This window comes from Rattus norvegicus, chromosome 17 (assembly GCF_021556685.1).
Source record: "Rattus norvegicus strain SHRSP/BbbUtx chromosome 17, alternate assembly SHRSP_T2T, whole genome shotgun sequence".
Classification (NCBI taxonomy): Eukaryota; Metazoa; Chordata; class Mammalia; order Rodentia; family Muridae; genus Rattus; species Rattus norvegicus.
The window spans coordinates 9553065-9581032 of NC_141550.1; the positions used below are offsets into that span (position 1 = coordinate 9553065).

Below are 27968 nucleotides of genomic sequence, written 5' to 3' on the forward strand. Positions count from 1 at the left end.
TACCTTCTAGCCAGACATTTCCCCTCTCTGGATTCAATCCATGCTTCTAATTTTTAGTGTATCCTTCCATGATACTTTATGTAATATAAAATATATATATTCTTTTCTCCACTTTTTTTGACAAGTGTCAATGCGAATGTGTCATCTCAGAAGGCATAAGAATTAATTTATTCTGCAGCCAAATATGAATTGCTGTAAGCTGGGAACACAGATTTAGGTTCCCCCAAATTACATGTTCCAACAATGTATCAGTTTTATGAAGGTTACAGAAAGGTTACAAGGAAAGTTACAGATCAAAAGACTTTCCAAGGGGTCTGGAGAGACAGCTTAACAGTTAAGACCACGTACTACTCACTCTTCCAGAGGACCAGGGTGATTCCCATGTCACAACTGTCTGTAACTCCAGCCTCGTCCAGGTGATTGAATGTCTCTGTCTTCTGAGGATACCAACACGCAATGAGCATATGCCTGCATGTAGACAGACACCTTCACACAATTAAAAATAATAAAAAAAAACATTTAAAGAGAAAACATGTTTTAAATAACATTGGTGGGAACATCAGGTAGATTTCAGTAAAAATGAGAAAATCTCTGACTAGGCCTCAGATAATACCTGATGACATTCTTAGCTTTTAGGTTGGTGGAAGCTAGGGGTCTGCTCATACAGTCCATTACCCAGTAGTCACAAGAATGTTCACACACACACACACACACACACACACACACACACACACACACACACACATAGAGGTGATCAATAAATGGCTACTTTGGGGCTAAGAACATTGGGTTCCGGGCATACAGCATTGCAGTCTTTCCACAGTCTAATCAGGGTCTAATCAGTTAAACAGCCTTGTGGCGTGTTTCTGTGTAGATGTGGCTTTTTTTCTAGGAACTTCAGTTCCTGTAGGTTCTCATGTAGCCCAGGCTTGCCTCAAACTTGTTAAGTAGCAAGGATGACCTTGAACTTGTGATCCTCCTGCTTCCATGTCCAGAGTACTGGGGTTGCAGGCAAGTGTTTTTATTTATTGTGTATGAGTATACTGTAGCTGTCTTCAGACACACCAGAAGAGGGCATTGAATCCCATTACAGATGGTTGTGAGCCACCATGTGGTTGCTGGGATTTGAACTCAGGACCTCTGGAAGAGCAGTTAGTGCTCTCAACCACTGAGCCATCTCTCCAACCCCCGTGCTTTCTATAGTACAGAGGATGGCATCCAAGACTTCATGCATGCTGGATAAGCACTGCCAGCTGGGAGACCTCTCCAGTCCCTGCCTTCCATTTATACAAATGATAGTTTACTATATATATTAAACTTTTTAATTTAGTAATTCTGAGATCATTCTATAACAATACTCAGTTTACCTCCCACCCCCTTAGGGAGATACTGTATTGGATAAACCATAGCTTATTCAGTAGCTGACTGGTAAGATGTAAGTTGTCTCTAATACTTTTCTATCCCAAGTAATACCTTGAAGAGAAGACATTTCAGAAGAAGTGTAGGATAATTTCTTACAGATACAGTGATATATCAGAGGCTGATATGTACATTGACAGTCTTGTTAACTATTCTATTGTCATCTATAGAAAATACATATATTCACATTCCCATCAGAGGTATATGAATGGTAGCTCCTCAGACCTGCACCAGCATGGCATTCAGACTGACTGGTATTTCCTGATCTAGAGATGAAGAGATCTCTGCATACTGGTTGTTTTGTTTTGTTTTTTTTTTTTAAGATTTATTTATTTTATGTATGAGTACAGTGTTGCTGTCTTCGGACTCACCAGGAGAGGGCATCAGATCCCATTACAGATGGTTATGAACCACCATGTGGTTGCTGGGAATTGAACTCAGGACCTCTGGAAGAGCAGTCAGTGCTCTTAACCGCTGAGCCATCTCTCTAGCCCCTCTACATAGTGTTTTAATCTGTCTTCCTTCCCTTCCCTTCCCTTCCCTTCCCTTCCCTTCCCTTCCCTTCCCTTCCCTTCCCTTCCCTTCCCTTCCCTTCCCTTTCCCTCCCTCCCTCCCTCCCTCCCTCCCTCCCTCCCTCCCTCCCTCCCTTCCTTCCTTTCTGTGTGTGTCCTGTGTGCACAAACGCCGTAGTGTGTGCAAGGTCAGAAGACAACTTGCGGGGTCAGTTTCCTTCCTCCACCACATCAGTCTTAGGGGGGATAACCTGTGACTTAAGTTCAGTTTCACAGTTTATTCTTTCTTACCATGGTATGTTTCTAATTTTGCTTCTGGTGACTTTCTCTAATGAACCCAGTCTCCTTTTGGGGACATTTAGATTGCTGTCTTAATCTACTTCTAATATGGCTAGATAGTGTTATGTATGGACATTGTATATCTTGTTTCTCTACCTTCCTTTAAACAATTTAAAGATAGGAATTGTTATTTCCCATTTTATAGCTGTAAAAATTGATACTAAATGGCTTGATAAAGACACAAAATTGCTAAAATACAAAAGTCAAACCTATACTGTTAGGAATACTTTTAACAGTTATCATTTCATAAATCTTTATTGTAAGAAAAACCAAACAAATACAGTTAACAAGAGAAACTAAAAAATTCAAAGTCTGATGACAGAAATAGTAATAAAAACTTTAGTAATAAATCAGGATATTCTAAATTATACCGAAGAGTGGGTTTGTAGTTACATGACTTCATAATCTTCAGAAGGGAGTTGGGCCGGCTGTGAGCTGTCACTCAGTCCGGGTCCTCTGCAAGAGCAGCAAGTGTTTGAACTGCTGAGCCAGCTCCGTCTGATGTAGTTGTAAGAATAAAAGTGAGTTTGTATAAAATGTCCAGGTAACTGTGCTTTTGGTCTTTTGGAATGCATGTATGTATGATACACATATGCACGTATGTTAGAGGTTGGAGGCCAGAGGTTGACATTGTTACTTTCCATTTTACTTAAAAAAGAAAGCAGCATGCTTTTAAAGACATTTATTTATGTCTGTATGTATGTGGGGTGGATCGGAACATGAGTGAAGGTTGAAAGACAGCTTGTGGGAATCACTTCCTCTGTCAGTTGCTTGACTTGGGGCTGGTTACTTCTGAGCCATATCTCCAGTTCCTTAAATCAACAAAATTCTGTTAGGTGGACACTAGGTGTCAGTGTTTCCTGTTTTTTTTTTTCAAAGAAAAAAATTAATTACTTAATTTAAAGAGTTGGGTGCATTATTTATTGTTGATGTATTTTAATGCAAGGGTTTTTAGAAAGTTATATTTCATTTGTGTGTGTGTGTGTGTGTGTGTGTGTGTGTGTGTGTGTGTGTGTGTGTAGGTCAGAGGGTAATTTCTGGGGAATCATTTCTCTTCCTTTGGCTATATGAGTCCCAGGGATGGAGCTCAGATTGTCAGGCTTGGTACAAGTGCTTTTACCCTGAGCCATCTTGCTGGCCCATTGCTGCTGGATTCTCATTGATAGTATTGTTCAACTTTGATTTGTCATGACTACATTTCCAGTTGTACATACAGCTCTCCTTTTGACTGTAGATTCAGTTTTCCTCCCTTTTACCTACTCCTTCCCCCCCCCCTTTTTTTATATGTTATCCTTTATTGGAGTCATAGAGGGATACATGTTTAACATGTATTGTTAACATGTTAAAAAACCCTGAAAGCTTTATCGAGCAGTTAGAGAGGCTTTTCCTGGATGAAGTGTCATAGCCAAAGCATTTTCCCAGAAAACCCATTTAAGGTAGCATTGCTTGCTTTCTTCAGGAACTCATTATATAGACCCAGGCTAGCCTTGTTGTTGTTGTTCTTTTTTTCGGAGCTGGGGACCGAACCCAGGGCCTTGCGCTTCCTAGGCAAGCACTCTACCACTGAGCTAAATCCCCAACCCCCCAGGCTAGCCTTGAACTCACAGAAGTTTGCTTGCCTCTGCCTCCCAAGTGCTGGCATTGATGTACCATTATGCCTGGGTTAGTGTTTTGTTTTGAGGCAGGGTCCCTTCATAGCTTTGTCTGTCCAGGAGCTTGATGTGTAGACTAGGCTGGCCTTGAGCTCCCCACTGTCTGTCTTCCTCTGTTTCCAGGATAAAGGCATGGGCTACTATGGCCGGCCTGATTTTATTCTTATCAACCGTTAAGTAATACTTTGGAAGATTGTTTGTTTTTCAAGAGGAAGAAGTTTGGGTTGAGAAGACCATTCAGTTGGAACTGTTTGCCATTGCAAGCATGAGGATCTAAATTCCATCCCCAAAACCCATGTGAAATGTCGTGACTGGAGAGTTGGAGACAAATAGATGGATACTGTGGGACTAACCATCCAACTTAGTCAGTGGGGTCAGTGAGGGAGGCTGTCTTAATGAAAAAAGGTGCTTGGGCTGGAGAGATGGCTCAGTGGTTAAGAGCATTGACTGCACTTCCAGAGGTCCTGAGTTCAATTCCCAGCAACCACATGGTGGCTCACAACCATCTGTAATGGATCTGATGCCCTCTTCTGGTGTGTCTGAAGACAGCTACAGTGTACTCACAAATAAATAAATCTTTAAAAAAAGAGAGAAAGAAAGAAAGAAAGAAAGAAAGAAAGAAAGAAAGGAAGGGAGAAAGAAAGAAAGAAAGAGAGATGCTTGTCACCACCAAGAAGGAGGACTTGAATTTGATGCTTAGAACCCCCAAGGTGGAAAGTGAGAACTGACTCTTGTAACTTGTCCTTTGACTCCCACATGTGCATCAGTGACATGTGCACCCCTTTCCCCAAAGATAAATGTGAAACAAAACAAAAACAGCAAAACCCAAGGTGGATATGGCTCAGTGTGGTCATGTGTACCTTGAATCCCAGAAGAAGATCTCTGTGAACTGGAGGTCAGCCTGGTCTTCATATAGTGAGACTGTTATAAACACTAAAAACCTAAGGCAGATAGAGCTTCTGAGGACTGGCATCCGAGATTGGCCTCTGGCTTCCACATGTACATATAAACATGTACTAAGTAAATAACAAAGGAAGAAGGAAGCTCACCTGTGTATTCAGGTTTCCCGTGTCTTTACAGTCTTCCCAAGGTCTGTTTGTTGAAGAAACTTCTGAAGAAGTTCTGAAGAGTTCTGAAGGAGACGACGCTGTGCCTGCCTCACAAAGGTGAGGGTGTATTCTGCTGTGGGTCTGGGGGTCTCTTCCTCAAGACGCTATAAGGGTCAGAAAGAGGAACCTCTTAAGAGAGACTGTATACATGGAAACTTGCCAGCAACTTTTATCTGCTTTATGTGCCCATCGAGACTGGAAATCATTTTTAGCTGTAAGTTTGCAAATGTGTGTCTCTCAGAGTCTAAAATATTAAGCCTGGAAGAGACCATAAAGGTTTTCTTACCCACTCTAGTCATTTTAACATAAATCTCACAGTTTATTACTTGGTGTTCTCTAATCTATCCTAGCTTCCTAGACTGTTTCTTTATGGCTTTTTCTTCCTTTCTTTGTTTTTCTGGTTCTGTTACTTTTTTCTCTCAGACTAGCATACAGATAATAGGGTTTGTAGTCATCTTCATGTGTTTGTTCCACTGCTCTCCTTCACTTGCCTCCCTCATGGCTCAGTCCTCACTGTGTCCCTCTCCTGTCCAGTCCATACTTCTCTCTCTCTCTCTCTCTCTCTCTCTCTCTCTCTCTCTTTCTCCTCTGCTCTCTTCTCTCCCCTCCTCTCCTTTCCCCCCCTTATTCCTTCCTTCCTTTTCATCTGTCTGTCTGTCATAAACCTCCATACTAATAATGGCTCTAAGATTTAACCCCGGCGTCCCCACCAGCATTTGTTATTTGCTTTCTTGGTAGCCATTCTGATTGGAGTGAGATAGACTTGAAAGGTGTTTGTCCTGACCTGTCTGTCCTGTCCTTTCTTTTTCTTAGAGACAGGATCTCCCTACTTACCTCTGGCTGTCCTGGTACTTACTGTATAGACCAGCCTGGCCTTGAACTCACAGAGATCCACCTGCCTCTGCCTCCCAAGTGCTGGGATGAAAGGCATACACTGCCATGCCCAGTAAATTGTTCCCTTTTATTTTATTTTATTTTATTTTCTATTTTTCGGAGCTGGGGACCGAACCCAGGGCCTTGCACTTGCTAGGCAAGCGCCCTACCACTGAGCTAAATCCCCACCCCAACTGTTCCCTTTTAAAATGTAGTGACCTTTTCTGTCTTCTGACTAATTTTGTTTTGAAGTCTACTTTATCAGATATCAGGATAGCTCTACAAGCCTTTTATTGGCTTCTGACTGATTTGAGTTTTCCATCTCTTGGCTTTTCCTGGAGACAACAGTAGAAGTTTGGAATGAGTCAGACAGTCTCTGTTTCTTCTTTGGTGAATTGAGGTCATTTTATATTTAAAGTTATTATAGTTACATATTTATTAATTCCTATAACTTTTATGGTTGTTTTATGGTTGGTTGGATTGCTGTTTGTTCTTGCTTCCTTATTGGCATCATCGACTAGCTGGTTTACAGTGTTGGACATGGTGGGTTTTTCCTAGAACGCCTTTGTTTAGTCCTTTCTCTACTAGAACCTATTCTTTCCTGTGTCCTTGTAACCGAGCCTGCTTTTCTTCTCCCTTTGTGCGTTCAGAGATCTTCTGCAGTTGAGCCTGGTGGTCACAAACTGCCTTCATTCGTACTTTCCTTCTAATGCTATTATTTTTCTTCAACTTTATTTATTTATATTCAGTTTTAGAAGATGCCTTTGCTGGATATAACATCCTTGGGTGTCAGTTACTTTCAGTGCTTAAAATATATCTTTCCATGGTCCCTTGGCTTTGAGCAGTGCTAATGAGACACTGATACTGTTCTGATGTTTTTACTTTTGTGGGTGAGTTAGTATCTTTCCTTTACTGTTTTGAATATTGTTTCTTTGCTTTGAATGTTTTCATATGTGTATATATTCGTGTTTTGCATGTGTGTGAGTGTGTGTATGTGGAAGCCCAGGACAGATGTATAACATCTTTCTTGATTACTTTTCCACCTTACTCACTGAGGCAGAGAGTCTCAGTTCAACCCAGAGTCTGCCAGCGTGGTCTGTCTTGCCAGTCAGCTAGCTCTGGGGATCTCCTCTTTCTCTCTTCTGAGACTGGAAGTCCAGGTCACTGCCATGCCCCGCCCGGGAGCATTTCTGTGGGTTTCTGGGGATCTGGGTTTCTGGGGATCTGAACTCTAGTTCTTAGACTTGTGTGTCAAGTACTTTAATGTCTGAGCTATTTCCTCAGCCCCTACATTGTATGTTTGACTTCATGATTATAATATGTTGTATAGAGGTTTTTCTCTGTACATGTCTATGTTATAAGTGCCTCTTGCTTCAAACAGAATGCCCATTTCTTTGAAAAGGTTTGGGAAACTTTGCTGTCATTTCATTGAATAGTTTATGCTTTTGGTGTCCACAGCAGCCGAGTCTTTTGTCCTATGGATTGTCTTTTGCTTGTTTTTTGAGACAGGGTCTTATATCGTCAGGTATCTCTTGCCCTCCTGAAACTCACTGTGGATCAGGCTGGCTTCAGACTCACAGAGATCCACCTGCCTCTGCCTCCCGAGTGCTGGGACTAAAGGTTTAGCCCAGTCTGTCTGATTATCCCAGAATTCTTAGATGTTATGGGAATGCTCATTTACTTCTTCCTCACTGGTAACGGGATGCAGTGCTCGCTTCACTTTGTCCTCTGTCCTCTGAGACCGTGATGGTCTCAGGCTGTGTGGATGCTGGGGCCCCACCCCAGTACACTGAAGGAGCAGTGAGTGCTCTCACTGAGCCGTCTCTCCAGCACCTCTACTTTGATTTTTGTCCATTAAACTTCTTAGTTCCTGCCTTCTTCCTCTCTTGTTCCCTTCTTCCTTCTCTCACTTCTCTTCCTTTCCTTTCTCTCTCTTCCTTCTCTCACTTCTCTTCCTTTCCTTTCTCTCTCTTCCTTCTCTCACTTCTCTTCCTTTACTTCCTCTCTCCCTTTCAAAAAAAATCTCAATTTCCTTTCTGAATTTTTTTTTTCTAGGTTTGTGTGCCATGTTAGATCACAAGTCATTTTTATCAGAAAATATTTGAAAGCTTTATGTGCATTTTACTTATTTTGGTGCTTCTCAGTTCCGTAGTTGAGAATTATGGTCTTTAGAGGAGTTGTGTTGTCCTGACTTCATATTTCTTGCATTTCATTGTTGTGATTTATGTGTCTGTTGGTTTGGCTAGCTCTTCAGGATTTCGGAGGTGGATCTTCTTAGTTAGCAGGCTACCTTTGAAGGTATACACTCGGGAGGAAACACTGCTATAGCAGCAATAATATCAGACTGTATTAGATATAGAAATGTACAAAATCAACTACACTCCTTAGTACAGAGTCAGCAATAACCATATAACTGGAAGTGCCATTCTGCTGTAGAATGTGGCGTGAAGGTCAGCACTCTGTAAAGGAAGTGTGGAAGTAGCAAGTGAGTGAGATAAAAGGAGAAGGAACACAAGAAAGACGTGGGGAACAGTTAAATAGATGAAAAGAAGAAAAAGAAATGAAGAACGATGGGGCTGGAGAGATGACTCAGTGGTTAAGAGCACTGACTGCCCTTCATATGACCTAAGTTCTATTCCCAGGAACCACATGGTGGCTCACAACCATCTGTGATGGGATCTGATGCCCTCTTCTGGTGTGTCTGAAGACCGCTAGAGTGTACATATATATTTTTATTTATAAAAAGACATGAAATAGAGAAAAATTTGGGAGGAGGGGAGAGACAAGGGCAGGAGAGTAAGAAAGCATCACTAAATAGAAAAGTTACACTTAGCTTTGCATTCTGTGGGCTGGGCAGAGTCCCTCACCCTCTTTAGCCTGCCTATATTGTTTCTTCTTGAGTGGCTGTTTATCTAAGGAGTGTCTCCCAAGTGGAGTGGGAATGTGGAAATCATATCATAGCATTGAGATTGGTACAAGCAAAAGACCTGCTTTCATGTTTTCAAGGTCACCCTGCTAGAGAGATGTCCTTTCACGTATTATTACACCCCAGGAACTTCAGAGTTCTTGGGCTTAACAGTAATGAATTTACGTAGGTGATTGTAAAGTTTGATCTGCTTACTGGCCTGAGGCTCAGAGCTGCTAAAACTCCAGCATAGTTCTAGTTGATGAGATCTGTTCCCAGCCACTGAGCATGGATGGGGTTGTTTCTCCTTATACATGATCCAGTCTAAGCCAGTCTCATGTAGGCAGCCCTGCTGCTGTCCACAACTGCTTTTAAGAGGCTTCCCTGACTAAAGGTTCGTGGCAGACCGAATTGAGGTTTCCTAGCTTGTGGATGTTCTTTGATCTCACAGGTTGCCCTAGGTGGTTGAGTTGTTTGTTTTCTAAATTTTTACTTTTATGTGTATGGGTGTTGTACCTGCATTAAATTTGTGTCTGGTACCCTTGGATGCCAGAAGAGTGCATCAGATTCCCAGACATTTGTGAGCTTCCGTGTGGGTGCTGAGGATTGAACCCAGGTTCTTAGGAGGAACAGCCAGTGTTCTTAACCATTGAGCCTCAGTCCAGTTTTTAACAATAGATTTTTCCCCCCTCAAAATGGTGCCTGGCCACTGCATTCTAAGCCATCTGGTATAACACAAATGGGATTTGTCTCCACCACAGATCTGTCTACTGAAGTAATCACTGCTCATGGAAATCAGAAACTGGATTTGAGGTTTATAAGGACTGGGGCAGACCTACCTTGCTTTTATCTGGCTTGAGTTTGGAAATGGCTGCTGAGTTTCTTCTGTGGGCTAAGGACCCGTGCAGCTAGTGTGCTCAGCTTGACGTGCACGTGTGCCTTTGTCTGCTCCTCTCCAATCTGCTTTCACTCACTTGGTAGACTGTCAGAGCTTTTCCCTCTATCTTTTTTGGTACAGTCTGATTTTTCTTTTCTGATGGTCTCCTCTACTGGCTTCCACAGAGACAGCCATATTACCGGTCTGCTTATGTACTTACCTACGCACTTACGATGTGCACTCCCAAATCTTATTTCTCTTTTGAATGATATATTTATCTTTATTTTTTTGTGCATTGGTGTTTGCTTGCATATATGTCTGTGTGAGGACACCAGATCCCCACAAGCTACTACTACAGATAGTTGTGAGCTGCCATGTGGTTGCTGGAAATTGAACTCAGGTCCTTTTGAAGAGCAACCAGTGCTCTTAACCGCTGGGCCAGCTGTCCAGCCCCATAAATCTTATTTCTTAGCCTGTGTATTATTCAGGCCACACAATTCTGTACCCCCTTTACTCAGTTCTCTGCCATTGTGTCTGCTTGGTGTCTTCCCTGACACTGTATGTGCATACTTCTTCCATTCTTGATTAGTTGATCAAGTTTTATCTTCCAAATCTTTTTTCTTTAATAGATAATGGCTAATTGGTTATTAATTAGGTCAGGTTTCTAGCCACTTGGGTTTGGGGAATTTCTTAAGGGCCGATCTTTGTATTGGGTGGCTCTCATCTTTCCTATGAAGCTTAAGGCCCAGTTATCATTACTGTAATTTAGGTAGTGGTCTTTATTAAGCTTTTGGTGGTATTAAGTATTTGTCTCTCTGATGACAGTTTGATTCTTTTGCTGTTAAGACACTTTTGGAAATGTTCTAAACTGGAGTTCGTCTTCTGCTCTCTGTAGGCCTCTCTGTTTTGTTGTGGTTAGCCTGTGCAGAGCAGATGCAGGTTTTAATAAATGATTACACACTTTGTCACCAGGAGAGAGTTGAAATCACATACAATGTGGTTTGACTTCAAATTGATTAGCCCATTTTATAAATGTCAGCAAATTGTCTTGTGATAGACTTTTTGAATAGAGCCCTAATGTTACATGCAGCGTAAACTGTGTCTAGCTTGGGTTTATAACAAATGTTCTGAAATCTTTTATTTAGAGAGAGAACTCACTCGTGGTTTCCTGTCATAGTTTAGTTATTTGTCATGAGTCTCAGTGGTGTCTCTTCTCTGTGGCTCTTGGCTGACATGAGGGTTTGTGTTTTTAAGTGTCTTCTTGCATACTTGATCAAACTATCCTAAAACTCTGTGAAGCATGAGGGGACTATTGCGGATGCTTAGATCTCTCAGCCATGTGTTCTGGTGTCAGGAAGAGATCACACTCTGTGAACAAACAGGCAGGAAAAACCAGAAGGTTGGATAAGGGAAGCCATTCATAATTAAGTTTTTCCCAAAAGAGATATTCAACTTGTGTGGGCAGATTTTTGCTGTAGGATAGTTTGGAATTTAATTGTATTTTTGTTGCTTGGAAAGCTGTATCTCAAGATAAAGAGAAACTTTAGCTGTAAGGGGAGGAGAAAGCACTGTGCTGTCAGGAGAATCCCCGTGTTTTCTGCATTTATGCCTCTTCTCTTTGCAAGGCTTATACCTGGTGGCCAGACTGCAGGACACCTTTGACATGGGCAGACTGTGGTATAATTGTCATCTTCTCGGGTAGTTACTGGGCACTCGCACTATGGGTGCCTTGCTTTCTGGTTGTGACACTGTACAGAATATATCTGTTTGTTTGCAGATGTTTAGAAGACCCACCATTGCTGTAGACCTGTGTTCTGCTTTATTCTATGAAGAGTTCACTTGTCATTTGATTCTGTTTTCAGCATTGCAGTTTTGACCAGTAAGAGAGATTTAGTTCTTATGCCGGAAGCTTCTACAGAAGAAGTCACTGTTTGTCCTGGTGAGTACCATATCTGATTTATGTGTGCATGTGCTTGTCACCACCTACACGCTCACATACTAGTTCTGGTGCACACAGGTTTTGATTATCAGTCTTGTTTTCTGCTTAGGGGTAATTTGCTTTTGAAATTAATATGGCTCTTTGCTTGCTTGTCTACTATGTGATCTGAAGAAGCAACAAAAACTCCAGAATAATCCTTACTTAACAGTCAATTCAGAGCCAAGGGGACTTAAATGCTTAATCTGTGTGTTTTCAGAAAGTTGGGCTGTTCTCAGGTCACCTTCATTATTAAGCACTGCCCTTTACTAGTTAGTTTTGGTGTGAGTTATAGTGAGTTTGGGGACTGAATTTTTGTGCAGTTTCATGACTGGGATAGTTTTAATCATAGACAAGACCTGGTTAAATGCTGTAGTTTGTAATTACAAAAAAGGAAGTATATACCTTGATTAGGCCTAAGACATCACTAATTGAGAGTTTTGTGTGGATGGGCCTCTGTCTGTAGAACAATGTAAAAATGAACTAAGATATCGCTGTCTCAGGGAACTCTCTGACCAATCATCTTACTAAATGAACTGCTTTCATTCTCTATTTGTTTTAGTTTATCTTTCTTTTGTTTTTAAAAGAAGATCCCATTGTATTCATCAGGAATATCTTCATGTGAGGCTAAAGGAAATACCTACCAATATTTAAACTCACTGAAAAATAAGTACAAACGCTGCTTCAAGACACATTTGTTTCCTTTAGAGCGTATGTAGCCTGTCAGAGTATTCGTAGTTTTCTTATTTTAATTTCTTTCCATATTTTTCCACAAAGGATAAAACTTAGTTAACATGCACTCTAGGAAAAAATCCTATAAATACTTTAAAACACTTGGCAGCCTATCAAAAAGGTTTTTATTGTTTTCAGAATGTGAGTAATGTTAGTTTTTAATCAGAGCGGTTTCTTAATACATTTGAGATGTATTTGGATTACTGCCTAATGACACCTTCTAAAGACTCCATTACCTAAGCACTCTGGTTTTGGCAAGGGCACTTAGGAATATGGTGCTGTCTTTGTGAAAAGGAAACTTTGTCCCCTTCTTTGTGTACAAGTGGTGAATTTCGCCCTCCTTCTGGGAAGTCAGCCTACCTGTTTGCCATGATGGTGTATGATGTCATTGGGGCATCTTTCAGGAATAACCTGATTGTTCAATAGTGATCATGAAACTTAGTGAATAGATTTTAATTTTTACATGCGTTTAAGGGGGTGTGGGCTAGGAGATAAAACTAAAAAGGGGATCATAGGAGGGTAAAAAGATTTTCTAAGAAAAATAAGGTAATGGAATACACATGGCCTAAAAGGCAAAGAGGATGACCTGGGGAAGGAAGGAGTGAGTAGGGGAGGAGGGGGTGGGAACAGAGTGAGGGAGGAGCGTCATTAAAAACAAGTATGCATGAAATGTGACCAGGAAAGCCATTGCTTTGTAAGCTAATTAGAAAGTAAAAGAAAGTCCTAAGGGCTGGGGACCTGGATTGTGGGACACAGAACCCAGCTTTGAAGCACAACACCCACACGGAAGGCGTTTAGGTCAGCAGATGGTTGAATTTAGTCTGTAAGCTAATGATAGGAAGTATAGTCACAAAAGTTACCCAACCCCAGTTAGGAAGGTTTACTTTCTTCTCTCTCATTAGCTAGCGCTGTCTGTTCACATGCAGTGTTCTGCATGCATGCAGAGCTGCACCATGTGCATGCAGTTCCCAGGGAGGCCAGAGGAGGGCACTGGCTCCCCTGGAACTGTTGTTACAAATAGGCTGTGGATGCCGGGAATTCAATCCAGGTCCTCAGGAAGAGCAACTGATGCTCTTAACTACTAAGCCATCTCGCTAGCCTCAAGATTTGTTTTGACTCACAGTTTCAGGGGCCTTAATCAGTGGCTGCTTATTTTCCTGCGCTGAGCAGAACACAGTCCTGTTGGGCACGTGGGCTCAGTGGCCGATGGCTTTCAGTCAAGCTTCACTTTTTTCTTCCCTTTATCATCTCATTAATCCAATAGGCTACCCGACCCATTCCTTGGGTCCGAGCCTTCCTGATCCAGTTATCTGAGGATATTCAGTCAAGTTGACACTCAGGGTTAGCTGTCACAGCGTGCCACCAGTATTGTTTCTGAGACACCGAGGCTCCTAAGTGTTCTCACAGTTAGACTGTTCATCTCTCCTACTTGTTGTTGCTGTCGTAGTCTGCGGTGAGCGAGTTCTGTCTTGGAACAATAGATTTGGTGATAAGCTCTTTCACAGAAATTTATCACAGATGAGTTTTTGCAGTTTTTGAGCCTTTTACCACCAAAGTGGATAAAGTATGTGTGTGTCCAGTTTTCAAATATAGTCAATACTAGAATGTATTTGTTCCTCTAATCATTCTGAAGATAGTTTAGAATATTATAGAGTATTTGCCCGGTGTTGGCTATTCGTTGTGTGGGTGAAGCATGAGAGTGTTTTTATTTCTTCATTCCTATGACCTGATTACTTCCCAGTGTCTTCCCACTTCCCATTACATCACTGGTAGTATGATGTCATCATTCATTCAGATGGACAAAGGCGCTGAGTTTGTAACGTTTCTTCACCAGATTTGTTGTCATTTAAACTATAATTATCATTAGCTTCTTATACTGATAGGTGTCTAGAACTTGTAGTTTGAAAACTTAAAACATTTTTCTATTAAATCACCAAATTGGGTTGGGGATTTAGCTCAGTGGTAGAGTGCTTTCCTAGCAAGCGCAAGGCTCAGGGTTCAGTCCTCAGCTCCACCCCCCCCCCCCAAAAAAAAAGATTGTAATCTAACTTAAATCACCAAATCTCCCCAGCTTATTTCTCCAAGATTAGTAAATATTTTCGGCTCTTTAGGCTAGATATTTTGTAAGAGCTACTCATCTCTGTTTTCCTGCAAAAGCAGCCATGGACAATGCATAGATGAATGAGTATGGCTCTGTGCCAATAAGGCCTTATTTACAAAACTGGGCGGCCAGCCAGATTGGGCCCAGAAGGCATGAGTGGTTTGCTGCTCCTGATCTACACTCTGTCTTTGAGTTAGTAGGAGGTAGGACAATGCCTGGAGCTTGTTATTCCATTAATATTTGTTGAACTAGTAGGTAGTGCTTAAAGAACATATTAAAGAATGGCATATCTTTTTAAAAATTTTTGTTTGTTTATTGTTTTGCTGTTTTAGATTTATTTACTGTATATGAGTACACAGTTGCTGTCCTCAGACACCTCAGAAGAGGGCATCGGATCCCATTACAGCTGATTGTGATCCACCATGTGGTTGCTGGGGATTGAACTCAGGACCTCTGGAAGAGCAGGCAGTTCTCTTAACCACTGAGCCATCTCTCCAGCCCCATGGCACATATTTGTAATGAATGCATATTAGTTTTTACCCTAATTTATGTTTTTCCTATTTACCTCTTTAACCTTAGTGCTAATATAGGCAGTTTTTGATTTTTATCAAAATCAGTAGATTTTGAAACTAGCCAAGTAGTGAAAAAAAGGGACGGACCCTTATACATCTGACAGCATGGCTGCCTCTTAGTTACATGGTACTAAGTAATGGATGACACCAGAGACTGTACGACGTGTGACTTTTGCATTTTTTTTTTATTCTTTTTTTGGAGCTGGGGACCGAACCCAGGGCCTTGTGCTTGCTAGGCAAGTGCTCTACCACTGAGCTAAATCCCCAACCCCGACTTTTGCATTTTTAAAAGACAAGTCTCACTCTCTGTCCCAGGTTTGAACTTGAATTCTGTCTCAGCCTCCTGAATAGCTAGGATCACAGTGCGTGCTGCCATATCTTGCTGATTCCATTTAGATGATATTCCAGGGAAGACAGAATGGCAGGAGCACACAGTAGGTTTGTACAGTTGACTTCAAAAGGCACAGGAGGATTTCAGTGGGATGCTGGAAACATAATTTCTGTATTGGATGGTAGTTCCATACTATAAATTAGTCAAAACCTATCAAATTACAAACTGAAAAAATGGTGAATTCTGTTATATGTAAATTATGTCACAGTAAAGCTTCAAGAGGAAACAAACTAGGTTTATATTGTCAATGAGATATTATACTCTAAATTTTAGAGGGAAAGAAGCAAAATGAAAATTGTTGGTGTTTCCGTTTCTTCTTTAATTACAGAGACACAGTTAAGTTCCTTTGAGCCCCTTGACCTGAATGGAGAAGACTCTGTAGATGGCAGAGAGATCCCCACTGAACTAGGAATGACAGTGAGTAATAGGCAGGTGAGTTCTCTCTCTGTAATTTTCTCCTTCATTTGTTTATGCTTTTGGTCTTCTGTATGATGCAGCATTTGCCTTGTCTTAAAAGATTTTGGTAGAAATACTCAAGTTAATAAAAAAAAAAAAGATTTTGGTGCTAAAGGGTTTTAACTTTAGGGCCACTTACCTCAGAAATTTTTATAAATTATCAGTTCAGCACTGTTTATTAAAATATCATCATTTCTTTTGTTTGTTTTATTTTTGTTTTTTTGAGACAGAGTTTCTCTACATAGCCCAGGTTGTCCTGGAACTTACTATGTAGACTAGGCTGGCCTCAAACTCCTGCCTCTGGTTCCTGAGTGCTGGGGTTAAGTGTGTGCACCACTAAGGCCAGGCGTTTCCCACTCCCCGAGTACTTTATTATCTCTGTTAGAGATGGGAAAAGACAGGCTTAGACTGTTGATGTGATTTACTATTATGTATTACTATTGATGATAGAACTAAAACCTGAACATAAATTTGTGTCTAAATCTATAGAGACATTTCCCATTACATACAGATACATAGCAGAAAAGAACAATGGGGGAATCACTATCTAACATAAACATATTTTTCAACATTAATTTATAAATGTTATCAGAAATACAAAGGGAAGACAAATAAATTAATCTCTATTTGGGTCATTAACCATCCCTCACCACACAGGCCTGACCACGCCATAAAGTTAAGACTGTTCGAGTGGGGTTGGGGATTTAGCTCAGCGGTAGAGCGCTTGCCTAGCAAGCACAAGGCCCTGGGTTCGGTCCCCAGCTCCAGAAAAAAAAAAAAAAAAGAAAAAAAAGATTCTAAAAAAAAAAAAAAAAAAGGGCTGGAGAGATGGCTCAGTGATTAAGAGCACTGACTGCTCTTCCAGAGGTCCTGAGTTCAAATCCCAGCACCCACATGGTGGCTCACAACCATCTATAATGAGACCTGATGCCCTCTTCTGGTGTGTCTGAAGACAGCTACAGCATACTTATATATAATAAATAAATATTTAAAAAAAAAAAAAAAAGACTGTTCGAGTGCTCAGGACCCATTAATCTTAGCACCAGAGAGATGGATCTCTGAGTTCCAGGTTAGTCTACTTTACAATGTGAGTTCCAGGACAGCCCAGCCAGGGCTGCATAGACACTGAAAACCTTTTTTTTTTTTTTGAGACAAAGAATCTTAGAGTGTGTGTGTGTGTGTGTGTGTGTGTGTGTGTGTGTGTGTGTGTGTGTGTGCATTCACCTGTTTGTATCCATGTTTCCCTCCTCTGTCAGTCTCCTCCTTACTCTGAGACAGGACCTGTCTCTCAGTGAGTCTGGAGCTGACTCTTTTGGCTAAACTGGGGCCAACAAACCTCTGGGTCCTTCCCATCTCTGCCACCCCTCCCTGTCCCCTAGTGCAGGAAGTTGCAGGTATGCACGTCTTAGCTTTTCTGTGATTGCTGAGGATTCGAACTCAGGTCCTCATACTTGAGTAGAAAGTACTTTACCCAGGTAGCCACTCTCTAGGTCCTTTACTGTGTATTTTTCATGTTGGATTTGACTAAGGAATTTTCCAGTAATTCTGTTGCTGTAAAAAGCAGTTTGAGGGAAGATTGAATAAATTTGTCTATAAAATAAAAAGTTTGCTTATATTTATGTTTATAGTCCTGAACACTTTAAAAGAGACTTAAGTTTCTCATTCCTTTTTATACTGGATATTTAGAAACAACGTTCACAGTAGATGTTAGATCCCTTTCTCAGTCTTCGCACTGCAGGTAATTGGTTAGAACCCCTGCTTCCATGAATCATCTATAAACTTCTTGGCACCTGATATGTAATAGACTGGGCTTTCCTAATGGTAGTGTAGGAATAATGGGTCTCTGGAGCAAATCTGCTGAGGATACATGCAGAACAGAGTAATACAGTTACCCTCGCATACAGACAAAGCCCTACAAGCCTTTAGCTGTCAAGGCTGCTTTGTACCCAGGTTCTTTTTGTTTGTTTGCTCTCACTGCATGAGACAGGTTTCTTCTGTGTAGCCCTGGCTGTCCCGGAGCTACTCTGAAGACCAGGCTAGCCTCGAACTTAGAGATCTGCTGCTCTGCCTCCAATTAAAGGTGTGTGCTGCCACCACTGCCTGGCTCCCCAAATACATTTTAAAAACTGGGTTTCTTAAAATATTAAAGTAGACAGAGTGTAAAACATCTAACTGACTTAGCACAAGTAGAAGAATGCATATAGAAATAGTTTTTCTGCTGTGAAAGTTTTCTGTCTGTTCAGTGATATTAGCTTGTTAATGGGGTAGCCACTTGGCAGTACTGACTTATGGAGAGCAGCCTTGTTATAACTACAGTCTCTCCTGACTTGACTTCTGTCAATTTTCTTTGTAAGTAATGGAATAATATTTTCTCTAATGTCTGAGGATTTTCTTTAGGTGTTTCCAGGTTGAGTTAGGAGAAGTTGTTCCAAGCCAAACTGTTAGTTTAGTGAGTTTTTATGTGAATTAAGAGTCATATAGAAGCATTGGGGAGGTATAGGCAGGTGGATCTCTGAGTTTGAGGCCAGCCTGGTCTACAGAATGAGTTTTAGGACAGCCAAGCCTTAACAAAGAAACCCTGTCTTGAAAAACAAACAGACAAAACCTACCCCTTCCCCCCCCAAAGATTTTCAGTTTTCTGACATAATGCTATCTATAAATATAGTAGGTGGAATTCACAGCTCTCCTGGGATGTGGCCTGAGAGTTGCATACTGGACAAACCGACAAGGGATTATAATTCTGTGTCTTGAGTACCACTTTTGATATTTCATTGTGTAGTATTTCACTTAATTATTTTATACATACGGTGTGTGTGTGTGTGTGTGTGTGTGTGTGAGAGAGAGAGAGAGAGAGAGAGAGAGAGAGAGAGTGTGTGTGTGTGTGTGTAAGTCTTTTTTTTCCACCCATGTAGATTCTGCGGATTGAACTGAAGTCAGCAGAATTGGTGTTAAATATCCTTACCCTCCGAGCCATCTTGCCTGGATGGTGTTTTAAAACAAAAGAAGCAACTCTCAGAGACCAAATCTGATCAGTTGCACAGTCCTAATAAAAGTGCTCTGCTCACGCTTTCTGCCTTGTAATTCCTTTCTGGTAGTTAATATTTAAATAGACCTTTTCAGTGGTGTGGGGGAAAATGTCTTATTTTTAAGATAAGAATTTTCAGAAACGTTCTGAGTTTTGTATAACATTGTTAGAAGTCATTTCAATCACAGGGAGACAATAATAGGAAGACTCCTCTTTCTTAAATACATTTATAGTTATGGGTACATTCACTGTATTTTATGGAATGGCAGATGAGTACAAACCACTCTAGTGTTTCTGTGGACACTCGTGACTTTCCGTTTATACCATATTTTGTGCTTAGTGAGCTTTAGGAAGCCAAGTAGTTTCTCGGTAACCAGTGACCTTCAGTAACTTAAGTCTGCTCATGAATTAGGGTGCGTGTGCTTCCTCTCTTTGCTCAATAGCTTTGCGTGTACATTATAGTATTTCCTTGTGAGATCTTTGAACAGTAGAACCTAGATTTGTAAGAAACTTAGTGACTGACTTTGGAATATCATGTAGAACTTTCAGATCCTGGTTCAGCAGGTAAAAGTGCTTGCTGCACAAGCTTGATGACCTGTGTGTGACCCCTGAACCCATATAAAGGCTGGATGATATACATGCACCATCCCAGTACGGGGGTGGAGACAGGAGAACTGAAGCCTGAGAGCTGGCTAGCTCCATGTCACCTGACACAAGCTACAGTCATCTGAGAGGAGGAAACCTCAATTAAGAAAATACCTCCAGAAGACTGAGCTGTACTCAAGCCTATAAGGCATTTTCTTAATTAACAATTGATGAGGGAGGGCCAAGGTCATTTTGCATGGTTCCAACCCTGGGCGGGTCCTGGATTCTGTAAGAAAGCAGGCTGAGCAAGTCATGAGAACAAGCCAGTAAGCAGCACCCCTCCCATGGCCTGTGCGGCAGCTCCTGCCTCTAGGTTCCTGCCCTGTGTGAGTTCCTGCCTTGACTGTCTTTGATGATGAACTCTGATAGGTAATTATACGTGAAATTAACCCTTTCCTTTCCGAGTTGCTTTTGGTCATGGTGTTTCATCACAGCAGTGGCCAGCCAGCCACCCTGGAATACAAAGTGTGAGAGAAACCTTAACCTCCACATGGGGAAAGGAGAGAACCAATTCCCAAACTTTCACATGTGTACACTAAGACATGGACACACACAGCAAATAAACTCACTTACATTCTAAATAAACAAAAGTTGAAAACTATCTATGCAAGGCACTAGCAACTGTAGGAGCAAGAGAGAGAACTTAAGTGGCTTTCACTTAACTGACGGTCTTAACTAACTGACTTCTTTAGGTCTTTAGATACTTAAGTCTTTGCTTCCAATCCTTAGTTTTTAATCTGTAAAAACTGATGGGTATTGTTGCTTGGAAAGTAAATGAATGTGTCTTGTTCTTTGCAGGAAAAGACATAAACTAAAGCTGTTACTTACAACCGCTGTTTGCCATGCTCCTTAGGTTGATAATAGGGAAGCTGGTAAGGACAGTCGTCCTCCTGCAGTCTCGGCTAGTGCCAGGGTGTCCTGCCCACTGTGTAACCAAGACTTCCCTCCCACAAAGATTGAGCAGCATGCCATGTACTGCACTGGCCTGATGGAGCCGGAAACAGGTGAGAACCCAGCCCGACAGCCTGCCTGCTTTTGTTTGTTTTGCTATGAGATAGGGTTTTACTGTGTAGCCTTGGCTGGCCTGGAACTTACTCTGTAGACCAGGCTGGCCTTGTATTCAGAGATCCTCCTGCCTTTGCATCCAGATGCTGGGGTTAAAGGCATGAATCAGCTACCCAGCCGACAGTATCATGGCTAACTTCTTTGCACGGTACTTTTATAATCCTATACAATACAGTACAAGAGCTCTTTGTTCAAAGTTGCTGTTGTTTATATTTAGTTAGTTTTCTAGTACATTCGTGATCCTTGTCCTTAATAGGTAGGCATGTTACCCAGTACCAAGTTCTCGGGAGAAGGTAAAGGGAAAAAGCCTTTGCTCGTTCCTGTGAATAGCTGAAAAGCCAATACAATGCAGTAGGCCTTAACGTCTTTAAATATTGAGATTCCTAAGGAACTTGAAGCTTAAGTTCTAGAGTGGCCCTTTTTTTAATTTAAAATAAATCTCTTGGTGACTTATTTCAATGGACATTCTACCTAGAGACAGCTATTAAAAATATTCCTAATTTATATTTCTGTCCTATATGCATCTGCTGAATTATACTGAAATTAATGTGTTAACTTTATAAGATTATCCAGTGTAGGGGTTGGGGATTTAGCTCAGTGGTAGAGCGCTTGCCTAGCAAGCGCAAGGCCTGGGTTCGGTCCCCAGCTCCGAAAAAAAGAAAAGAAAAGAAAAGAAAAAAAAAAAAAAAGATTATCCAGTGTGAGATGTTGGCCAAGAAAATATTTTTGTTAATTGTACCCCTTGATGTATAACACCTGGATTCTGCCTTTCTGCCTAGCATTTTAACCTCTATCCAGTAAGATCATGTCCGCAGGCTAGTTCTCCCAGAGCCTACATGTAAGTGACATGTAAGCCTTAGGAAACTGGAGTGCTGTAAGCTTCTTCATGCTACTTGGCTTTTATAACTTAGAATATTTAACTTAGAAACTGTATTTGTGGAATGTTTTACGTTAAAATGATCAGAAAGGACCCTTGGCTCAGTCGCAGCGGTGATGCATGAGCTGACATCCAGCCATCTATGGCCCTGAAGCCTCAGGAGTGCCCTTTTCAAAGTAACTGGGGTAGGTTAGTATTGTGTTGGATTTCTTTGCTTACCACCCATGTCATAATTGTCAGTGATCCCAGGGCAGGTAAAGTGGCCAGTGGGTAAGGGGAACTGCTACCAGGCCTGACGGTGTTGGGGACGTTTAGTGCGCTGTGGGTTCAAATGTGGACTTCTGGACACAGGTCTGCTGCAGGCCAGGCGTCAGGGTTGCCATTCTCTAGTAAGGAGCAGTTCCAACTTGGTACACACTGCTCTCCATCACCCTCTGATTGGCTAAATAAAGAGCTGGATAGCCAATAGCTGGGCAGCAGAGGAAAAGGCAGGACTTCTGGGCTCAAAGAGGGAGGGGAGGGGAGGAGAGAGAGAGACATGGACACAGAGAGAGGAGGAGCAGCCAGGGTGAAGCTCAGATGCCGGTAACAGGCCACATGGTGGGAGGAGGCCAAGCCAGCATAGTCGGCTGTGTCAGCATAACCTCAGCTGCTCAGAGTCTGCCCAGCGATTGCACCTAAGCTTGTAATTAGTCTCCATGCCACTATTTGGAGCAAGGGCAGGCACAGGAAACAGTACTCTTACATGATAGCCTACTTCTGACCCCCGAGCCCCACATATGTAGGGGCTACAAGAGGGCATTGAGTGCCCGCTCCTGTATGAACATGAGGCTCACGTTTTCTCAGCTCGACTCAATTTCAGCCACTGATCCTCCGGTCTCACTCTGACCAGAGACGGGCTTACAGGCTTGTGCGGGACGACCAGCCTGTTCCATGCACACTGTGTACTGGGCGTCACAGTGAACACTGTCAATCACAAAGCCATCTCCAGCCTCTGGAGCACTTAAAGAAATTGTTGGTAAGCCTTTTATGTGGGTTACTGGAGAAGTTTTAAAACAAGGTTTTTGCTACCAAGGGGATTGTGCTCTTACTGGGAAAGTAAATTTTTCCTCAGCAAAGTAATTACAGTTGTTTAGAGTAAATGTCCCTGCAAAAATGAGTACAGTGGAGAAAGGAGGGCAGTGAGCTGGGATCATGTCCTAGAGACCCTGGGTCATAGCCTAGACTATGAAAGCTGCCATTTTAGGCCTTGTAGAACAGAGTTCTCACTGACACCATCCCATAGTCGGCTTACTTCTGTTGTCTTGCAGAACCGTTAGGGTCTAGGTGGACTGGGCAAGTTGGGAAGTAGGGGAAACGCTTTAGTGTGTGTGGCCTTTACCTGGTTCTCAGCAAATCTCATCTCTTAGTTTCTGCCAGCTTGTTTGTACCCACAGCGTCCTTGTTAGAGGCAGAAATTAGCGATGGTTCTTGTTCCTCTCAATATAATTTCTAAATCTTGGATAGCGGGCTTCTCAAACATCCCCAAAGAGGGAATGCTTCCCATCTTGAGAATGGGAATCAGCCACAAAATGGAGCCCAGAGACCATTTGTCTAATTCCCAAGGAGTAGAGTAAGAGAGTTCTTACCTCTCAGAGTTAAGTACCCAGGTTCCTCCCTCCCTCCCTCTGTGTCTCCCTGAAGCTGATCTAGGCATGCTTGGTTTGACTGTGTAGCAGGAATCGTAATTAGCATCATTTACATGGAATGTCTGCCATTTATGCCTAGTTACCGTGCAGCACAATAACAGTTATGCATGTCATTAAAGATGTGTCTGATTAACTCTGCTGTAAGTTTTATTTGATTACAATAATACATTGTGGTTAAGCTAGCTATGTGCTCAGTTTATTCAGTAACATGGCTATCTGATCAGAACTATAAAAAAATAGAATGTTCTTTAAAAGGATTGTTTGTGGGGGATAAGATTCGCTGCAGTGTTCTAGACTAGGAGAAGACTGAACTGCTTTTGTATTTATTTTCTGGAAAATATATTGGAGATGATTTTACATAAATACTTAGGCAAAATAAAGCTCCCTACTCACTCAGTAAGTATGCATTTATGCCTACTGTATATCAGGTAGACTGGACTAAGAAGCCACTCTCTTGCGGAGTGTACATTCTGCTGGCAGAAGGTAAGCCATGGGAAAAGTAAAGAAGCAGCATGTCAAGTGGTGATAAATTTTTAAAATTTATTTTGTGTGGGTGCACGTGTGCACATGTGTGCATGCGTATGGAGGCCATAGGTCAGCTGCAGCTGTTGCTGGATGCTCCTTGGGAGCCATCCACTTTGTTTTTTGAAACAGTCTCTCACTAGGACCTGGGGCTTGAGCATTAAGGCTAGTCTGGCTGGCAGGTGAGCCCCAGGCATCGAGTCTTCCAGTCTCCTCTTCCCAGTGCTAGGGCTACAAGCACACACCATCGTGCTTGTATGGACAGGCATGGAACTGCCTAAAGGGTTTCTCCAGCCTGATGATAAATATTTTAGGGAAAAAAAGTACAAAGCAGAAGGGAATAGAGAATAACAATATAACAGTTTGAAATAGTTGTCACAAGACCCCATTTAAGATAGTGACATTTGGGGGTTGGGGATTTATCTCAGCGGTAGAGCGCTTGCCTAGCACGTGCAAGGCCCTGGGTTCGGTCCTCAGCTCCAAAAAAGAAAAAAAAAAAAAGAAAAAAAAAGATAGTGACATTTGGGACTGGAGAGGGAGCTCACCAGTTAAGAGCACTTGCTGTGCTTACAGAGGGCCTGCGTTTGATTCCCAGCACCCTCATGGTGTCTGTGTCTCTGACTCTGACTCTGACTCTGACTCTGACTCTGACTCTGTCTCTGTCTCTCTGTCTGTCTGTCTGTCTGTCTCTCTCTCTCTCTCTCTCTCTCTCTCTCTCTCTCTCTCTCTCTCTCTGAATAAACTGTGCACACAAGCTGTGAATGGAAAGTCTAAGAATCCAGTAGTCCATCAGTCCACAGGCGGATGTCCCAGCTGGTCTTCAGTCTGTGCTGGAATCCTGAAGAAGTAGGCTCTGACGCCAGTGAAGGAATAGATGTGCTGGCAAGGCAAAGGCAAGCAGGCAAAGAGCATACACTTTCTTCTATGTCCTTAAATAGAGTGCAGGAGAAGGTATGACCCAGATTAAAGGTGTCTTCCTGACTTAAGATCTGGATTTCAAAGATCCCGGACTAGATTGTAGTCCATTCCAGATATAGTTATATATCCATATATAGTTATAGTTGACAACTAAGAGCAGCCAGCACAGGAAGAGAATAATTACCATGCTAGCTGGTTTTATATCAGCTTGACAAAAGCTAGAGTAATTTGGGAAGAGGAAACCTTAGATGAGAAAATGTCCCCACCAGATTGGCCTTTGAGCAAGTTGGTGACACCTTTTCTTGATTGATGATTGATGTGGGAGGGCCCAGCTTACTGTGGGCAGGGCCACTCCATGGCTGGTGATGCTATAAAAAAGCAGGCTGAGGGGTTGGGGATTTAGCTCAGAGCGCTTGCCTAGCAACCGCAAGGCCCTGGGTTCGGTCCCCAGCTCCAAAAAAAAGAAAAGGAAAAAAAAAAAAAAAAAGAAAGAAAGAAAGCAGGCTGAGCAAGCCATAAAGAGTAGTCCAGTGAGCAACACTCCTCCATGACCTCTGTACCAGCTCCTGCCACCAGGTTCCTGCCCTGACTCTCCTTCAGTGATAGGGAACTATAAGCTGAAACAAACCCTTTCCTCCCCAGGTTGCTTTAGGTCATGGTGTCTTATCACAGCAACTGAAGCCCTAACTAAGACAGAGATAAAGAGGGAAAAAGTAGCTACAGAACCCTCACATGTGAGTAGGGTTAAGAGTAGCTGGAGTAGAGCAAATGAGGGAGAGACAGAGACTAGAGAGCAGTTGGGAAGGGGCAGGTAGATCACAGAGATCGAGGCTCGAAGGACTTGACTTTTCCTCCTGAGAGGAATCATTAGAAAGACGTAAGCAAAGAATGACTGTTTAGGCAGAGGTTGGCAAGACACGGCCCCTCAGGTTGCTGTTGGATTATAAATCATTAGAGCGGGGCCAGGGTGGGGTTGGGGTAATGGAGTTAACATTTTGTTTTGGGCAGTATGATAGAGTGGAAGAAATGTAGGCTTTGAAGCTAGGCATGTCAGGATTTGAATTTTATCAGTAATCTTTGCTAGTTGAGTAATACTTACCTCTTTCAGAATCACGCTCCTCATCCATAAAATCAGTCCAACAGTAGGGTCATGAGAATCTGAGGCACTTTGTAATATGTGTGGGTAGATATATAAAGCACTATGCCGAAGTATTTAATAAATTATGAACTACTTCCTGTCTGTGTAGTATTTCTAGGGTCTGTGTCTTTAGTAAGTAGATAAGCTGTCAGTTTGGTACATGTAAGAGAAGATGGACATCAAGGCCTAAGAGTCAAAGTGGTTAAACTAAGTTAAGCCAGAAGTCGTGGCCCACACCTTTAATCCCAGTACTTGGGAGGCAGAGGCAGGTGAATCATTATAAGTTCAAGGCCAGTCTGGTCCACATAGAGAGTTCCAGGGTAACCAGGACTGTGCATAAACCCGTTTCAAAAACAAAACAAACAAAAATAAGTTAGTGAGAGGTACATAGCAGTGGGTGGGGTTTAGGAGGCTATGCATTAGCTGTGTTTACTGTTGCTTAGGTGGATGGGTATAGCAGAGAGTCATGCATTATGTATTTCTCAAGTTAGACAAAGTTGGGTCTTTTCTGTCTTCTGTACCTCTTAGTGACTGATCTGAATGTTAATTTGTAAAGCTCCCCTGTGATCTTTCTTTTACTAGTGTGGAGTTTGTAGGCTCGGTATTCTTAGACTAGCTATATTGCTATCAGTATCTATCTTAGAGTGTTAACGATTGTAAAATGGGAAGGTTAATAGAAAACGTGGATTTAGGAGACAGGATGGTGTGGGGAGACACACAGATTAGAAATAGGCTCTGGTCTCGTGGAAATCATGGTTTAGCTGGGTAGATGAGAAGTGTGCATATATGGCTGTGATACCATGCTAAAACTACTCAGGGAGCTAACAAAGAGAGAGGGTTGTGTTGTTTCTGAGCAAAACATTGGAAATTTAAAAGAAAGGGGCACTAATGTAAGATAACACAAATCACTTAAATGCAAACATGTAAGGTGTGCACAGATAGAGCAACAGTGAAGCATGATGGCACGGTGGACAGTGTGGAAGGCAGTAGGCATGGGGTTCTACAGCACTGGCTTTGGAGTCTGTCTGTCTGTAATCACGTTCCAGAGGAGTCATTGACAAGCCTAAGACTGCCAAGCTTTTAAAATGTGCTCATTGTTAAAATGGACCCAATGATGTCTGGTTTTTCTTTTTTGCTGTTGTAAGGATTTATATTTAGGAACTATCAACATAATTATATGAGTGAGTGTTTTGAGTTAGAAGTTATCAATGAAATAAAGGAGTTTACTTATTAAATGAGAACCTTCTGGTGAGAAAAATCACTTGTGATTGAATCTCACAGTGAGGGAAGGCAGCCTTGACACAAATCTCTGGCTGAGTTGGTTGCAGGACAGTCGTCTTAGAGACCCCTCTGGATGATGTAGAAGACCTTGATACGTTTTACCAGGTGATATGTGTTTCTTGGGTTTAATCTACTTAATGTTGTATGTGAGCAGTATGTGTGCATGTTTGAATAGGGGCAGAGGAGGCATGGGCACACGACACACATGGAGATGAATGGAGCTGGTGGACATCAGTTCTTCCACAGTGTGGGTCTTGTGGTAGATTCTGGGGGTCCAACTCAGATTAAAGGCAGGTCCTTTTATCCATTGAGAGAGCTATTTCTCTCCCACCTCTTTTTTGGGGTGGGGTGGTTTCGTTTTTGTATTTTGAGGTAGAATCTTTGGAGGGGACCCAGAGCTTCCGGATAGAACTGATTGGCTGGCCAGCAGACCTCAGAGAGCTCCTCTTGTCTCCATCACTGGGACAGCAAAAGCCTGCCACCATATCCTGCTTTCCACACAGGGATCAATCTCAGGTCCTTAGGCTTGTGTGGCAAGTACTTAACTGCAACCTAGTAGATATTTATTTATCTATTAATACCTGGTGTAACCTAGATTGTACACACTAAAGATTCAAGTAATTCACAGGATAGGTCATTTTATGAACCAGTAACTTTTTAAAGATTCTCTGTGGTGTGTTAAGTGTAAGGAAGGCATACTTTGAAGAAAAATGTTTACTTTTGGTTTGCCAAAGACTAGAAAACACTTAATTAAATAACTTAACAAGATCATTAAGAGGGATTACGATTTTATAAGCAGATATCTTTTGATGTGAGACAAGTATTTACGTCACCTGTACTGAACCCAGTAGAAGTTGGAGGTGGGTCCTAGTGTGGAGGAGGAGACCAGCTGGGCT

The 27968-nt window shown here is 42.0% G+C and overlaps 1 protein-coding gene across 13 annotated transcripts in view; it reads left to right on the forward strand.

Moving 5' to 3' along the window:
* The window catches only part of Uimc1 (ubiquitin interaction motif containing 1), a 69127-nt gene that overhangs the window by 29826 nt on the left and 11333 nt on the right, over window positions 1-27968 (forward strand). For all 13 annotated transcript variants that reach the window (XM_087589986.1, XM_087589997.1, XM_087589992.1 and 10 more), the window contains 4 exons: window positions 5003-5088; window positions 11549-11625; window positions 15786-15889; window positions 20437-20587. In XM_087589986.1, the coding sequence (XP_087446112.1) occupies window positions 5003-5088; window positions 11549-11625; window positions 15786-15889; window positions 20437-20587 (418 nt within the window). The remainder of the gene's footprint in view (window positions 1-5002; window positions 5089-11548; window positions 11626-15785; window positions 15890-20436; window positions 20588-27968) is intronic.